Source organism: Nerophis lumbriciformis, linkage group LG16 (genome assembly GCF_033978685.3).
Source record: "Nerophis lumbriciformis linkage group LG16, RoL_Nlum_v2.1, whole genome shotgun sequence".
In the NCBI taxonomy this organism is placed as follows: Eukaryota; Metazoa; Chordata; class Actinopteri; order Syngnathiformes; family Syngnathidae; genus Nerophis; species Nerophis lumbriciformis.
In genome coordinates, this window is record NC_084563.2 from 33,531,429 (window position 1) to 33,549,598 (window position 18,170).

General features: G+C 29.8%; 2 protein-coding genes across 4 annotated transcripts in view; one reads left to right on the forward strand and one right to left on the reverse strand.

The window, feature by feature from the left end:
- fam114a1 (family with sequence similarity 114 member A1) overlaps positions 1 to 13,494 on the forward strand; it is a 38,504-nt gene extending 25,010 nt beyond the window's left edge. The window contains exons 8-12 of the mRNA XM_061977041.2: positions 2,943 to 3,025; positions 7,361 to 7,525; positions 7,612 to 7,827; positions 9,934 to 9,987; positions 12,234 to 13,494. Of these exons, the coding sequence (XP_061833025.1) occupies positions 2,943 to 3,025; positions 7,361 to 7,525; positions 7,612 to 7,827; positions 9,934 to 9,987; positions 12,234 to 12,362 (647 nt within the window). The 3' untranslated portion in view covers positions 12,363 to 13,494. The remainder of the gene's footprint in view (positions 1 to 2,942; positions 3,026 to 7,360; positions 7,526 to 7,611; positions 7,828 to 9,933; positions 9,988 to 12,233) is intronic.
- Positions 13,495 to 14,314: 820 nt separating this feature from the next.
- Positions 14,315 to 18,170, reverse strand: part of LOC133617212 (uncharacterized) — a 14,171-nt gene continuing 10,315 nt past the window's right edge. For 2 of the 3 annotated variants that reach the window (XM_061977042.1, XM_061977044.1), the window contains exon 10: positions 14,315 to 14,496. In XM_061977042.1, coding sequence (XP_061833026.1) covers positions 14,336 to 14,496 — 161 coding nt within the window. In that variant the 3' untranslated portion in view covers positions 14,315 to 14,335. Of the gene's footprint in view, positions 14,497 to 16,345; positions 16,402 to 18,170 lie in introns of all 3 variants that reach the window. The other variant, XM_061977045.1, reaches the window with a different exon arrangement.

The following is an 18,170-nucleotide window of genomic DNA, read 5'->3' on the forward strand; positions in this document are numbered from 1 at the left end:
TGTGCCACACATTTTCAATGGGAGACAGGTCTGGACTACAGGCAGGCCAGTCTAGTACCCGCACTCTTTTACTATGAAGCCACATTGATGTAACACGTGGCTTGGCATTGTCTTGCTGAAATAAGCAGGGGCGTCCATGGTAACGTTGCTTGGATGGCAACATATGTTGCTCCAAAACCTGTATGTACCTTTCAGCATTAATGGCGCCTTCACAGATGTGTAAGTTACCCATACCTTGGGCACTAATACACCCACATACCATCACAAATGCTGGCTTTTACACTTTGCGCCTATAACAATCCGGATGGTTCTTTTCCTCTTTGGTCCGGAGGACACGACATCCACAGTTTCCAAAAACAATTTGAAATGTGTACTCGTCAGACCACAGAACACTTTTCCACTTTGTATCGGTCCATCTTAGATGAGCTCAGGCCCAGCGAAGCCGACGGCGTTTCTGGGTGTTGTTGATAAACGGTTTTCGCCTTGCATAGGAGAGTTTTAACTTGCACTTACAGATGTAGCGACCAACTGTAGTTACTGACAGTGGGTGTCTGAAGTGTTCCTGAGCCCATGTGGTGATATCCTTTACACACTGATGTCGCTTGTTGATGCAGTACAGCCTGAGGGATCGAAGGCCACGGGCTTAGCTGCTTACGTGCAGTGATTTCTCCAGATTCTCTGAACCCTTTGATGATATTACGGACCGTAGATGGTGAAATCCCTAAATTCCTTGCAATAGCTGCTTGAGAAAGGTTTTTCTTAAACTGTTCAACAATTTTCTCACACATTTGTTGACAAAGTGGTGACCCTCGCCCCATCCTTGTTTGTGAATGACTGAGCATTTCTTGGAATCTACTTTTATACCCAATCATGGCACCCACCTGTTCCCAATTAGCCTGCACACCTGTGGGATGTTCCAAATAAGTGTTTGATGAGCATTCCTCAACTTTATCAGTATTTATTGCCACCTTTCCCAACTTCTTTGTCACGTGTTGCTGGCATCAAATTCTAAAGTTAATGATTATTTGCAAAAAAAAAAAAATGTTTATCAGTTTGAACATCAAATATGTTGTCTTTGTAGCATATTCAACTGAATATGGGTTGAAAATGATTTGCAAATCATTGTATTCCGTTTATATTTACATCTATTTCCCAACTCCTATGGAAACGGGGTTTGTATATGGAAAAAGATAACAAATGGACCATTCGTCGGCAGTGCGCCTTATAATCCTGTGTGCCTTATATATGTAAAAAGATAACAAATAGACCATTCATTGATAGTGCGCCTTATAGTCCGATGCGCCTTACATGTGAAAAAAGATCAAAACTAGACCGTTCGTCGGCAATGCGCCTTATAATCTGGTGTGCCTTATATATGGAAAAAGATAACAAATAGCCCATTCATCGGCAGTGCGCTTTATAATCCGTTGCGCTTTATATGTGAAAAAAGATTAAAACAAATAGACCATTCATCGCCAGTGCGCCTTATATGTGAAAAAAGATCAAAAATAGACAATTCATCGGCAGTGCGATTTATAATCCGGTGCGCCTTATATGTGGAAAAAGATTTTAGAAAATAGACCATTCATCGGCAGTGCGCCTTATATATGGAAAAAGATCAAAATTAGACCATTCGTTGGCAGTGCGCCTTATAATCCGGTGCGTCTTATATATGGAAAAAGATAGCAAATAGACCATTCATCGGCAGTGCGCCTTATATATGGAAAAAGATCAAAATTAGACCATTCGTTGGCAGTGCGCCTTATAATCCGGTGCGTCTAATATATGGAAAAAGATAACAAATAGACCATTCATCGGCAGTGCGCTTTATAATCCGGTGCGCTTTATAAATGGAAAAAGATAACAAATAGACCATTCATCGGCAGTGCGCTTTATAATCTGGTGCGCCTTATATATGGAAAAAGATAACAAATAGACCATTCGTTGACAGTGCGCTTTATAATCCGATGCGCCTTATAAATGAAAAAAGGAAAAAAAATAGACCGTTAATCGGCAGTGTGCCTTATGATCCGGTGCGCCTTATACATGAAAAAATATTTTTTTTAAATAGACCATTCATCGGCAGTGCGCCTTACAATCTGGTGCGCCTTGTATATGGAAAGACATAACAAATAGACCATTCATCGGCAGTGCGCCTTATAATCCGGTGCGCCTTATATGTGAAAAAAGATAAAAACTAAACCATTTGTCTGCAGTGCGCTTTATAATCCGGTGCGCTTTATATATGGAAAAAGATAACAAATAGACCATTTGTCGGCAGTGCGCCTTATATTGCGATGCACCTTATATATGAAAAAATATTTTTTTCAAAATAGACCATTCATCGGCAGTGCGCCTTATAATCCAGTGCGCCTTATGTGTGAAAAAAGATAACAAATAGATCATTCATCAGCAGTGCGCCTTATATATGAAAAAAGATAACAAATAGACCATTCGTCGGCAGTGCACTTTATAATCCGGTGCGCCTTTTATATGGAAAAAGGAAAAACAAAATAGACCGTTCATCTGAAGTGCGCCTTATACATGAAAAAAGATTTAAAAAATAGACCATTCATCGGCAGTGCGCCTTACAATCCGGTGCGCCTTATATATGAAAAAAGATAACAAATAGACCATTCGTCGGCAGTGCGCTTTATAATCCGGTGCGCCTCATATGTGAAAAAAAATAGACCATTCATTGGCAGTGCGTTTTATAATCCGGTGCGCCCTATGGGCCGGAAAATACGGTGCACTTTGTAAATTTTTTTGGGGAAAAAATATTGCATATTTGATGTGTTTGCCGTATAAAAAGCTAAGTTTATGTGCCATGAAAGGATTAACATTGAGATGAGATTATTGGCATGGTTACGGGGCATTCAAATAGTTCATTGAAGTGTACATGAATGGTGTTTCATTGACAGCTGTGTGTGCTTACGTTGCAGAAGTGGATGCAGAGTTCCTGAGTGTTCTCACTGAGTTGCTGTTTGAGCTTCATGTCGCCGCCACGCCTGACAAGCTCAATAAGGTGACGCAATCACGCAAAACAGCACCATTTGTCTTCAATTGGTACCTAAAATGTGTCATTGTTCACTGGAGATGGACCGATTATTGGCCAAGATGATTATCGCCACCGACATTTAGCATACGTCTGCATCGGCCTCCTCTTATCAGCCTTTTTTTTAAACATAACTCATCAGCAAATACAATATATATATATACATATGACACTAACATTTAGCATATAAACAAATTGGCTTGTTTTTTTTATAGAAATTAAATATAATTATTTTCTAAATATAACTATTATTGCTACAATTTGGCTTATTTTTTTAATAGAAATTAAATGAAATGATTTTCTAAATATAACTCTTATTGCTACAATTTGGCTTATGTTTGAATAGAAATTATTTAGTAAATATTACTATTGCTACAATTTGGCTTATTTAAAAAAATAGAAATTAAATACAATTATTTTCAAAAAAATACTATTATTTCTACAATTTGGCTTATTTTTAAATATAAATTAAATACAATTATTTTCTAAATATAACTATTATTGCTACAATTTGGCTTATTTTTTAATAGAAATCAAATAAAAATGATTTTCTAAATATAACTCTTATTGCTACAATTTGTCTTATGTTTAAATAGAAATTATTTAGTAAATATTACTATTGCTACAATTTGGCTTATTTAAAAAAATAGAAATTAAATAAAATAATTTTCAAAAAATTACTATTATTTCTACAATTTGGCTTATTTTTAAATATAAATTAAATACAATTATTTTCTAAATATAACCATTATTGCTACAATTTGGCTTATTTTTTAATAGAAATTAAATACAAATAATTTTCTAAATATAACTCTTATTGCTACAATTTGGCTTATGTTTGAATAGAAATTGTTTTGTAAATATTACTATTGCTACAATTTGGCTTATTCTTTAAAATAGAAATTAAATACAATTATTTTCTAAAAAGTACTATTATTTCTACAATTTGGCTTATTTTTAAATATAAATTAAATACAATTATTTTCTAAATAGAACTATTATTGCTACAATTTGGCTTATTTTTTAATAGAAATCAAATAAAAATGATTTTATTGCTACAATTTGGCTTATGTTTGAATAGAAATTATTTAGTAAATATTACTATTGCTACAATTTGGCTTATTTAAAAAAATAGAAATTAAATAAAATTATTTTCAAAAAAATACTATTATTTCTACAATTTGGCTTATTTTTAAATATAAATTAAATACAATTATTTTCTAAATATAACCATTATTGCTACAATTTGGCTTATTTTTTTAAAGAAATTAAATAAAAATAATTTTCTAAATATAACTCTTATTGCTACAATTTGGCTTATGTTTGAATAGAAATTATTTAGTAAATATTACTATTGCTACAATTTGGCTTATTCTTTAAAATATAAATTAAACACAATTATTTTCTAAAATTACTATTATTTCAACAATTTAGCTTATTTTTAAATATAAATTAAATACAATTATTTTCTAAATAGAACTATTATTGCTACAATTTGGCTTATTTTTTTAATAGAAATTAAATGAAATGATTTTCTAAATATAACTCTTATTGCTACAATTTGGCTTATGTTTGAATATAAATTATTTAGTAAATATTACTATTGCTACAATTTGGCTTATTTTAAAAAAATAGAAATTAAATACAATTATTTTCAAAAAAATACTATTATTTCTACAATTTGGCTTATTTTTAAATATAAATTAAATACAATTATTTTCTAAATATAACTATTATTGCTACAATTTGGCTTATTTTTTAATAGAAATCAAATAAAAATGATTTTCTAAATATAACTCTTATTGCTACAATTTGTCTTATGTTTAAATAGAAATTATTTAGTAAATATTACTATTGCTACAATTTGGCTTATTTAAAAAAATAGAAATTAAATAAAATTATTTTCAAAAAATTACTATTATTTCTACAATTTGGCTTATTTTTAAATATAAATTAAATACAATTATTTTCTAAATATAACCATTATTGCTACAAATTGGCTTATTTTTTAATAGAAATTAAATACAAAAAATTTTCTAAATAGAACTCTTATTGCTACAATTTGGCTTATGTTTGAATAGAAATTGTTTTGTAAATATTACTATTGCTACAATTTGGCTTATTCTTTAAAATAGAAATTAAATACAATTATTTTCTAAAAAGTACTATTATTTCTACAATTTGGCTTATTTTTAAATATAAATTAAATACAATTATTTTCTAAATAGAACTATTATTGCTACAATTTGGCTTATTTTTTAATAGAAATCAAATAAAAATGATTTTATTGCTACAATTTGGCTTATGTTTGAATAGAAATTATTTAGTAAATATTACTATTGCTACAATTTGGCTTATTTAAAAAAATAGAAATTAAATAAAATTATTTTCAAAAAAATACTATTATTTCTACAATTTGGCTTATTTTTAAATATAAATTAAATACAATTATTTTCTAAATATAACCATTATTGCTACAATTTGGCTTATTTTTTTAAAGAAATTAAATAAAAATAATTTTCTAAATATAACTCTTATTGCTACAATTTGGCTTATGTTTGAATAGAAATTATTTAGTAAATATTACTATTGCTACAATTTGGCTTATTCTTTAAAATATAAATTAAACACAATTATTTTCTAAAATTACTATTATTTCAACAATTTAGCTTATTTTTAAATATAAATTAAATACAATTATTTTCTAAATAGAACTATTATTGCTACAATTTGGCTTATTTTTTTAATAGAAATTAAATGAAATGATTTTCTAAATATAACTCTTATTGCTACAATTTGGCTTATGTTTGAATAGAAATTATTTAGTAAATATTACTATTGCTACAATTTGGCTTATTTAAAAAAATAGAAATTAAATACAATTATTTTCAAAAAAATACTATTATTTCTACAATTTGGCTTATTTTTAAATATAAATTAAATACAATTATTTTCTAAATATAACTATTATTACTACAATTTGGCTTATTTTTTAATAGAAATCAAATAAAAATGATTTTCTAAATATAACTCTTATTGCTACAATTTGTCTTATGTTTAAATAGAAATTATTTAGTAAATATTACTATTGCTACAATTTGGCTTATTTAAAAAAATAGAAATTAAATACAATTATTTTCAAAAAATTACTATTATTTCTACAATTTGGCTAATTTTTAAATATAAATTAAATACAATTATTTTCTAAATATAACCATTATTGCTACAAATTGGCTTATTTTTTAATAGAAATTAAATACAAATAATTTTCTAAATAGAACTCTTATTGCTACAATTTGGCTTATGTTTGAATAGAAATTGTTTTGTAAATATTACTATTGCTACAATTTGGCTTATTCTTTAAAATAGAAATTAAATACAATTATTTTCTAAAAAGTACTATTATTTCTACAATTTGGCTTATTTTTAAATATAAATTAAATACAATTATTTTCTAAATAGAACTATTATTGCTACAATTTGGCTTATTTTTTAATAGAAATCAAATAAAAATGATTTTATTGCTACAATTTGGCTTATGTTTGAATAGAAATTATTTAGTAAATATTACTATTGCTACAATTTGGCTTATTTAAAAAAATAGAAATTAAATAAAATTATTTTCAAAAAAATACTATTATTTCTACAATTTGGCTTATTTTTAAATATAAATTAAATACAATTATTTTCTAAATATAACCATTATTGCTACAATTTGGCTTATTTTTTTAAAGAAATTAAATAAAAATAATTTTCTAAATATAACTCTTATTGCTACAATTTGGCTTATTCTTTAAAATATAAATTAAACACAATTATTTTCTAAAATTACTATTATTTCAACAATTTAGCTTATTTTTAAATATACATTAAATACAATTATTTTCTAAATAGAACTATTATTGCTACAATTTGGCTTATTTTTTAATAGAAATTAAATAAAAATGATTTTCTATATATAACTCTTATTACTACAATTTGGCTTATTCTTTAAAATAGAAATTAAATACAATTATTTTCTAAACAAAACCATTATTGCCACAAATATATTTTGTTGATATCTAAAAAATAATGTTAAATAAACAACTTAAAGCCCTGTCCAGCTGTTATTATTTATGTTTAAATAACTTACTGCAAATGAATATTTGCTCCAAATATCGGTTATCGGCCTCCTTGACTTCTAATAATTGGTATCGGCCCTGAAAAAAAAAGGTATGATATATCTGTAATGGTGGAGCTGCATATGATTATCATGTGATCAAGATGTATTCGGCAAGCTGACGGCTCCTCTTTATGCGTCTTCAGGCTCGGATGAGTGCCCACGATTGGGTGAGCAAGGTGGAGCAGCCCGTCACTACGGAGACAGTTGGCAAGGAAACGCCGGACCAACCAGGAGGAGAGGCCTCGCCAAGAGAGGAGGATGGAGAGGGCGAGGAGAGGGAGGAAGATGGCGGGCTGAAATATGTGGAGGTGACGTCCAAACCGTGTCATGAATCAAATCCTCACCGCCGACATCATCTAATCTCCGCCCGCCATGTCGTGTCCGCGCTCTGCAGTCCGTCTACTTGTCGTCAGTGGGCAGCCTGGCCGAAGTGACGGCCCGCAGTATCGAGCAGCTCCACAAGGTGGCGGAGCTCATCCTGCACGGGCAAGAAGAGCAGGAGAAAGCAGCCAGGGATCAAGCAGGCGTCCTCACCAGGTTGACACGTGCCATGTGCAAGGAGGTGCAGAGCTTGGCCAAAAAGTTCTCCCACACGCTGCTGGTGGTCGGAGTAAGTGTCATACAATCTGTCCTTCAACGTCAGTGTCAGAGGAAAGCGGAGGAGCTCAATCCAAATATTACTATTATTGCTACAATTTGGCTTATTTTTGAATAGAAATTAAATAAAAAATATTTTCTAAATATAACTATTATTGCTACAATTTGGCTTATTTTTTAATATAAATTACCATAAAAAATATTTTGTAAATAACTATTATTGCTACAATCTGTCTTATTTTTTAATATAAATTACAATTATTTTCTAAATATAACTATTATTGCTACAATTTGGCTTATTTTTGAATAGAAATTTAATATAATTATTTTCTAAATATTACTATTATTGCTACAATTTGGCTTATTTTTTAATAGAAATTAAATAAATATTTTCTAAATAACTATTATTGCGACAATTTTGCTTATTTTTGAATATAAATTAAATAAAACATATTTTGTAAATAACTATGATTGCTACAATTTGGCTTATTTTTTTAATACAAATTAAATACAATTATTTTCTAAATATTACTATTATTGCTACAATTTGGCTTATTTTTTAATAAACTAAATACAATTATTTTCTAAATATAACTATTGCTATAATTTGTCTTATTGTTTAATAGAAATTAAATAACAATTATTTTCTAAATAACTATTATTGCTACAATTTGGCTTATTTTTTAATAGAAATTAATTACAATTATTTTCTAAATATAACTATTGTTACAATTTGGCTTATTTTTTATTAGAAATGAAATACAAATTATTTTCTAAATAACTTATTGCTACAATTTGGCTTATTTTTTAATAGAAATTAAATACAATTATTTTGTAAATGTAATTATTATTGTTACAATTTGGCTTATTTTTTTAATAGAAATTAAATAAAAAATATTTTTTAAATAACTATTATTGCTACAATTTGGCTTATGTTTTAATATAAATTTAAAAATATATATTTTCTAAATAACAATTATTGCTACAATTTGGCATATTTTTTAAATATAAACTAAATACAATTATTTTCTAAATATAACTATTATTGCTACAATTTGACTTATTTTTTAATAGAAATTAAATAAAAAATATTTTCTCAATAAATATGATTGCTACAATTTGGCTTATGTTTTAATAGACATTTGAAAAAAAAGATTTTCTAAATAACTATTATTGCTACAATTTGGCTTATTTTTTTAATAGAAATTAAAAAAAAAAAGTTATAAATATTACTATTATTGCTACAATTTGGCGTATTTTTTAATATAGACTAAATACAATTATTTTCTAAATATAACTAATATTGCCACAATTTCGCTTATTTTTTAATAGAAATTAAATACAAATTATTTTCTAAATAACTATTATTGCTACAATTTGGCTTATTTTTTAATATAAACTAAATACAATTATTTTCTAAATATAACTATTACTGCTACAATTTGACTTATTTTTTTAATAGAAATTAAATACATATTTTCAAAATAGCTATGATTGCTAGAATTTAGCAATTTTTTTTATAGAAATTAAATAAGACATTTCTAAATATAGCTATTATTGCTACAATTTGACTTATTTTTTAATAGAAATTAAATACATATTTTCCAAATTGCTACAATTTGGCTTATTTTTAAATATATATTAAATAAAAATGTGTTTCTAAATAACTAGTATTGCTGCAATTTGGCATATTTTTAAATAGAAATTAAATACAAATTATTTTCTAAATAACTATTATTGCTACAATTTGGCTTATTTTTTTTAATATAAATTAAATACAATTATTTTCTAAATATTACTATTATTGCTCCAATTTGACTTATTTTGTAATAGAAATTAAATAAAAAATATTTTCTAAATAACATTATTGCTACTATTTGGCCTTTTTTTTAATAGAAATGAAATACAATTATTTTCTAAATATAACTATTATTGCTACAATTTGGCTTATTTTTTAATAGAAATTAAATACAATTATTTTCTAAATATTACTATTATTGCTCTAATTGGACTTATTTTTGAATAGAAATTAAATAAAAATATTTTCTAAATAACTATTATTGCTACAAAGATGACGACAAGCTCGGGTGAACTCACACAATCTGTCCTTCACCGTCAGGGTCAGAGGAAAGCGGAGGAGCTCAATCCAATGGTGGACGGTGTGCTGCTGGAGGTGAGACAACTTCACCGTGGAAATAATCACATGATGGCTAATGTCAAGGAACACAGGACCAAACCAACCAAATACCGTATTTTTCGGACCATAAGGCACACCGGATTATAAGGCGCACTGCTGATGAGCAGGTCTATTTCCATACAAAAGATGCCATAAAGGGCCTGCCAGAAATAATTAATACCGTATTTTTCAGACCAGAGGCCGCACTGCCGATGAGCGGGCCAATTCATTCTATTTTCATACATAAGGCGCATTAAAGAGGTCATATTAAGATTTTTTTCTACATGTAAAATACTTCCTTGTAAACATGTAAAATATTATAAATATGAATAAATGCTAATATTTTATGCCAGATTTTTAGCTAATGTTGTATGTTTAAACCTAAAAATAACGGATTTGGATACTTGGCGCTATCTTAGAAATGTGCTAACGTCTCTAATATTGGCATGCTAATGTTAGCATGGTAACGTTTTATGCCAGCTTTTTAAAGTTAAAGTACCACTGATAGTCACACACACACTAGGTGTGGTGAAATTAACCTCTGCATTTGACCCATCCCCTTCTTCCACCCCCTGGGAGGTGAGGGGAGCAGTGAGCAGCAGTGTTGGAATCATTTTGGTGATTTAACCCCCAATTCCAACCCTTGATGCTGAGTGTCAAGCAGGGAGGTAATGGCTCCCATTTTTATAGTCTTTGATATGACCCGGCCGGGGTTTAAACTCACAACCTACCCATCTCAGGGCGGATATCTGTTACATTATATATATATATACATACATATATATATATATATATATATATATATATATATATATATATATGTGTGTGTGTGTGTGTATATATATATATATACACACACACTTGCAGTGTGTATATTTTACATATTGTTATGAAGGTGTCTGTTACTACATTATATATATACTTGCAGTGTGTATATTGTACATATTACATATTGTTATGAAGGTGTCTGTTACTTCATTATATACATACTTGCAGTGTGTATATTGTACATATTACATATTGTTATGAAGGTGTCTGTTACTACATTATATATATTTTTGCAGTGTGTATATTGTACATATTACATATTGTTATGAAGGTGTATGTTACTACATTATATATACATATACTTGCAGTGTGTATATTGTACATATTACATATAGTTATGAAGGTGTCTGTTACTACATTATATATATACTTGCAGTGTGTATATTGTACATATTACATATTGTTATGAAGGTGTCTGTTACTACATTACATATATACTTGCAGTGTGTATATAAAACATATTAAATATAATGAAGGTGTCTGTTACTACATCATATATATACTTGCAGTGTTTATATTGTACGTATTACATATAGTTATGAAGGTGTCTGTTACTACATTATATATATACTTACAGTGTGGATATTGTACATATTACATATTGTTATGAAGGTGTCTGTTACTACATTATATATATATATATATATATATATATATATATATACTTACAGTGTGTATATTGTACATATTACATATTGTTATGAAGGTGTCTGTTACATTATATATATACTTGCAGTGTGTATATTGTACATATTACATATTGTTATGAAGGTGTCTGTTACTACATTATATATATATATATATATACTTGCAGTGTGTAAATTGTACATACTACATATTGTTATGAAGGTGTCTGTTACTACATTATATATATATACTTGCAGTGTGTATATTGTACATACTACATATTGTTATGAAGGTGTCTGTTACTACATTATATATATACTTGCAGTGTGTATATTGTACATATTACATATTGTTGTGAAGGTGTCTGTTACTACATTATATATATACTTGCAGTGTGTATATTGTACATATTACATATTGTTGTGAAGGTGTCTGTTACTACATTATATATATACTTGCAGTGTGTATATAAAACGATGATGGAGGGTTTTGAAGTAGTTTTAGAGGCTTTGAAGGCTCCAACAGTGTTGTTAGCCGCTGTTAGCCGCTGTTAGCCGCATCTTCCATGCGTTTTTATGTCATCTTTAAAATGCTAGTAAAAAAAAGACATGAGTGTTCTTGTCTCTCATAATGATTGTGAATGATCAGCAAAATTGCAGTTCCCCTTTAAGATTCAGCATCCAATAAAAAGTCCAAATCATGCAACTTAAATGGTTTCACTTCAGCACCATGTTGTATTGTTTGATGAAATATTAAAATGAATGTAATTAATTTAAACTTATCCACAGGGCTCCAACAGTACCAACTACATCCACGACGCATTTCAGCTCCTGCTGCCCATCCTGCAGGTCGCACATATCGAGAGCCAACGCTGCAACACCTGCACACACTCGGCGGCAGCACAAGTGCAGCACTAACACACACACACACACACACACACACACACACACACACACACACACACACACACACACACACACACACACACACACACACTTGTATTTCTTACCTTCTTGAGACCTGAGAAAAATGCCTCCCTCTTTAGGACCAGCCTTTCTAGATATATAAAGATTTGTATTTACAACATTAATAATATATACATACTATGCAAATATAAAAAATGTTTTTTGGTAATTGGTTTTTAATCATCATTATTTAATTCATTATTACAGTATGTCTCTATATACATATTTATTTTATTTTTTAAATTAATTTTGGCCAAAGGGGGCGCATTTCAATTTCTTACACACACTTGTTATTACATATGTTGACCAGAGGGGGAGCACTTCAAATTTTTTACACACACTTGTTATTTCATATGTTGACCAGAGGGGGAGCACTTTTAAAACCACCAAAAAAATCCCTCCTCTTTGGGACCACCCTCATTTTGATAGATTTCACCACCAGGGGTGCAAATGAGATCTCTATTTTTTGTTTTTTGTAATGTGCTTAAGGCCGATGACAAACGAGTCAGGGACCACAGCTGGTACCCTGTGATTCACTTTGGGCAACCCAGCTGTAGAAGCTAACAGTTAATGGCCACTATAGTCTTAGTAGCGTAGTGTATTTGTTCATCCTATGGTCACATATGGGACGCGGGTTGTCTCACGTCAGCACCGGAAGTCGTAAAATCAGCTGTTCCCCTAGCGGGTTTTTTTCGGGGATGAATAGGGAAGTCCTTCTTTAGCTTGTTTATCAAATATTGCTGCCTTTGCACCTGTCAATGTTTACTTTTGTATGCACATTAAATCAACAAAAAATCCTGACTTTGGAGCAATGTTCACGGACTCTAGTATTTGGCTCTCTATTAGATGCAATGGTTATTCCGTATTGGGACCATGATTTTGGTCCGAACTTGTTCACACCTCCTCATATGGAAGCTGCTTTTCCTTCTTGATGTCTCAAGATGGGCAGAAATACAAGAGAACACACACACACACGTGTGCGCGAGCTGCGTTGTACAGAACAGATTTGACGCAACACTAAGTGCTTCTATCTACATCAACGTTATTTATGTGTATAATATAAAGCCAACAGTTACATTTTCCACTTTTGCTTCCTTGTTTGTATATTTCTACTTGTCTGCTGATCTACTAAGTATATTTTCATCTCCCAAAAATTGTTGCTGTTTACATTTACAGTATATGTGAATATATTAGGCAGTCTTTGCACTCTTACCCTAACATTTCAGCCTTACTTTATTCCGAAACCTAACTGAGGTATTGTTTGACTGACACAAGAGAAGTATTATAGACATAATGCCAGTACATCCATGGCCATTTATGTTCATGTTCAATGACAATACAGTTCATATTACAGTATACCGTATTTTTCGGAGTATAAGTTGCTCCGGAGTATAAGTCGCACCGGCCGAAAATGCATAATAAAGAAGGAAAAAACATATATAAGTCGCATTTTTTGTGGAAATTTATTTGATAAATGCCAACACCAAGAATAGACATTTGAAAGGCAATTTAAAATAAATAAAGAATAGTGAACAACAGGCTGAATAAGTGTACGTTATATGAGGCATAAATAACCAACTGGTATGTTAAAGTAACATATTATGGTAAGAGTCATTCAAATAACTATAACATATAGAACATGCTATACGTTTACCAAACAATCTGTCACTCCTAATCGCTAAATCCCATGAAATCTTATACGTCTAGTCTCTTACGTGAATGAGATAAATAATATTATTTGATATTTTACGCTAATGTGTTAATTATTTCACACATAAGTCGCTCCTGAGTATAAGTCGCACCCCCGGCCAAACTATGAAAAAAACTGCGACTTATAGTCCGAAAGATACAGTACTTATTAGGAAGAGCTGCTGTCTGATATAAGTCCCAAAGAGTCAGAATGCTATGTTGAAAATGAAGACACTTTATTCCTCATCTGTGTCCTGTTTTTTGTTTTTTTCACTTTGACGTTCCGGTTGTGGCTGAAAGGTGTTTTTATTACTGAAGTTGAGTCCTGGCCGGTTTGACATCAGTGGCTCGACTCCTCCGTGAGGGAAACCCCCTGTTGGACGCTGGTGAAGATTAGCTGTCGGAAGAAGGTGAAATGTTAAGTTAAGTTAAAGTTAATGTACCAATGATTGTCACACACACACTAAGTGTGGTGAAATTTGTCCTCTGCAATTGACCCATCTCCTTGTTCACCCCCTGGGAGGTGAGGGGAGTAAGTGTGCAGCAGTGGTGGCCGCGCTGAGTGCCAAACAGGGAGGTAATGGGTCCCATTTTTATAGTCTTTGGTATGACTCGGCCGGGGTTTGAACTCCCAACCTACCCATCTCAGGGCGGACACTCTAACCACTAGGCCACTGAGAGGACCTTGTAGTTAGATGGTGATTAGTAGAATCATCACAGTTTATGGTGTTCTCTGATCGAAAAAGCGTTGTGTATATATATATATGTATATGTATATATATATATATATATATATATATACATACACACACACACACACGTGTATGTATATATATATATCTAAATAAATATATATATATACATTATATATATGTATATATATATATGTGTGTGTGTATATATATATATATATATATGTGTGTGTGTGTGTGTATATATATATGTGTATATATATATGTGTATTCATATATATATATACATATACTGTATGTGTATATACATATATATATATATATATATATATATATATATATATATATATAAACATGGAAATGTACCTCTTTATCTGACTAGATCTTTCATTTATTTTAATTGAAAAACATTTGGTTTGAAATTTTCCTTTGTGTCACTATAGAGCAGAGGTGTCAAACTCATTTTAGATGGGGGGCCACATGGAGATTAATAATAATAATAATACATTTTATTTGTAAAAAGCACTTTACATTGAGTAAACAACCTCAAAGTGCTACAGTGTATTAAAAAAAGGAAAAAGATAATAAATAAAAATAAAAACTAGAACAGCCAAATAGCTAGATCAGTGGTTCTTAACCTTGTTGGAGGTACCGAACCCCACCAGTTTCATATGCGCATTCACAGAACCCTTCTTTAGTGAAAAATAAAATGTTTTTTTTCAAATTCCAGACAAAGTTATATGTATTTGGTAACACTTTAGTATGGGGTACATATTCTAAGTAACAAAGACTTAATTTAGAGTTATTTGGTTAGGGTTAGGGTCAGGGTTAGAGGGTTAGGGTTATAATAAGGCCATGCCGAATAAGGCATTAATAAGTAGATAATAATGACTAGTTAAAAGCCAATGTGTTACTAATTTGCATGTTAATAAGCAACTAATTAATGGTGAATATGTTCCCCATACTAAAGTGTTACCATGTTTTTTTACTGGTGCACAAAATGAACCGTGCATGAACATCACCTTGTTCAAAGAACAAAACCAACACAGTGCATAAACTCACAACAAATTACACACCTGCAAATCAGTCTGACTTCTGCTGTTGCCGTATCCGTAATACACCGATAGGGAGAAGTTTTTATTTACACGATGAGTCGGGTGTGTTTTGACCTCCGCCGAACCCCTGAGCCCCACTCACCGAACCCCTAGGGTTCCATCAAACCCAGGTTAAGAACCACTGAGCTAGAACTAGTATGCATTTATCTATAAAAGGCTTTTTTTAAAAGAAGGGTTTTTAAGCCTTTTTTTAAAAGCATCCACAGTCTGTGGTGCCCTCAGGTGGTCAGGGAGAGCGTTCCACAGACTGGGAGCGGCGGAGCAGAAAGCCCGGTCTCAAATTGTTCGTATATGTAGAAATAGTTACTCCCAAGTGGGCCGGACTGGTAAAATCACGGCACGATAACTTAAAAATAAAGACAACTTCAGATTGTTTTCTTTGTTTAAAAATAGAACAAGCACATTCTGAATATGTACAAATCATAATGTTGCAACTTACATGTTGCGGTTAATAGTATTCGGTCCGTGTAACTTCCGTTCATTCTATTTCCAATTCTGAAACGCAAATCCAAAAAACAAAGTTAGGGCCGTTTTTCGATTTTTACTATATATGGCAGATTTGAAAACAAACAAAAAAGGGTTGATTTTCATTTAAATATTGGCATATAATTGGATTTTGTGCTGTTTTCCTTTAATGGGTTTTTATTTTCCCAGATAAACACAAAAATCCAATATGTTCATCCAAAATGCAAAAAATGCGTGTTTATCTGTGTGATGACAAATTGAACCGGAAGCAGTATTTTAGCTTGTCCTGTGCGTTTAGCATGATTTTAGCATAACGCTAACATCTTTGTTCGGCAGGAGTCCTATTTTCCTTTTTAAAAAAAAGTCTAAATAAATAGTTGTACAACTTTTGTTTCAGAAATTAAAATAGAAAAAACGGCCCGAAATGTCTTTTTTGATTTGCATTTAAGAATTGGAAATAGAATGAACGGAAGGTACACGGACCGTATTCTATCTTTATTTGTCGTTATTTGTACTTTCTGAATAAATTATGTGATAATGTTCATCAGTCAACTCATTAGGGTTAACTGTCAATGTATCAAGATAAAAAATTATATCAAAATCAAATTACAGGATGTTATTTATGTAGTTTGCTCATTTGCCTCGACTGATGTACTAACATCATGTGTTTTTTTTGACATATCTAGCATCATCTACAAAGATACAAATAATTGCTATTGCGACATCTAGTGGACACATTTAGAACAACAGTTTCTTTCATTCAGAAATTTCAGCTCATATTTATACTTGGCAAACTCATCCCGCGGGCCGGATAAAACCTGTTCGACACCCCTGCTACAGAGCAATATTAGGATTTTGTATAATCGACTTCATGTACTGTAAATTACTTCATTAAATTTCATTTTTTTATTACAATTTTATTTATTTATTTTTTAAACAAAAAACTATTATTGCTTCAGTTAGGCTTTTTAAAAATGTTTTAAATACAATTATTTATTTTTGTGCTAAAATTCGAACAATGGTTGTTTTTTGTAAAATCCAATTCAATATTTAATTAATATTATATTATCCAGTCCACATTACTTCAATAAATCTCATTTTTAAATAAATAAATAATTACTGCTAAAATGTTTTTCAAAACAACTAGTATATCAGCTTATTTAAAAAAAAAAAGTTTTTCTAAACATAACTACTAAAAAATATATAACAATTTAGCCATTTAAAAAAAAAAAAAATACAAATTTTATTGGATTAATTTCTACTATTATTGATTCAATTGTACTTATTTTTTTCATACATTTTAATACATGACAAAAAAACCCACATTTGTTTATATGCACAACAGAAATGTTTATTTTTTCTGAAATTTTACTTTTTGTCACTATTGAGCAATATCATTCTTTTGTGTACAGAACTTCATGTACTGTAAATTACTTCATTAAATATATTTTTTTAGATAGAAAATTTAATTTCCTAAACATTGTTCCATTTTGGCTTATTTCTTCATAAACTGTAATTGTTTTCAAATGTTTTCTAAAATTCTAACAATGATTGTTTTTGTTGTAAAATTAAATGAACTTGTCAATTTAATATATTATATAGTCAACTTCATGTACTGTAAATTACGTCAAATACAATTTTTAAATTAAAAAAATAATTAAATTGTTTTCTAAACATAACTATTGATGCTACAAATTGACTTATTTTGAAAAAAATAAAAATTACAATAATTTGATTCTAAACATATTTATTAAAAATGTAATTATTTTCTAAACATAATGGATGGATGGAACTATTAG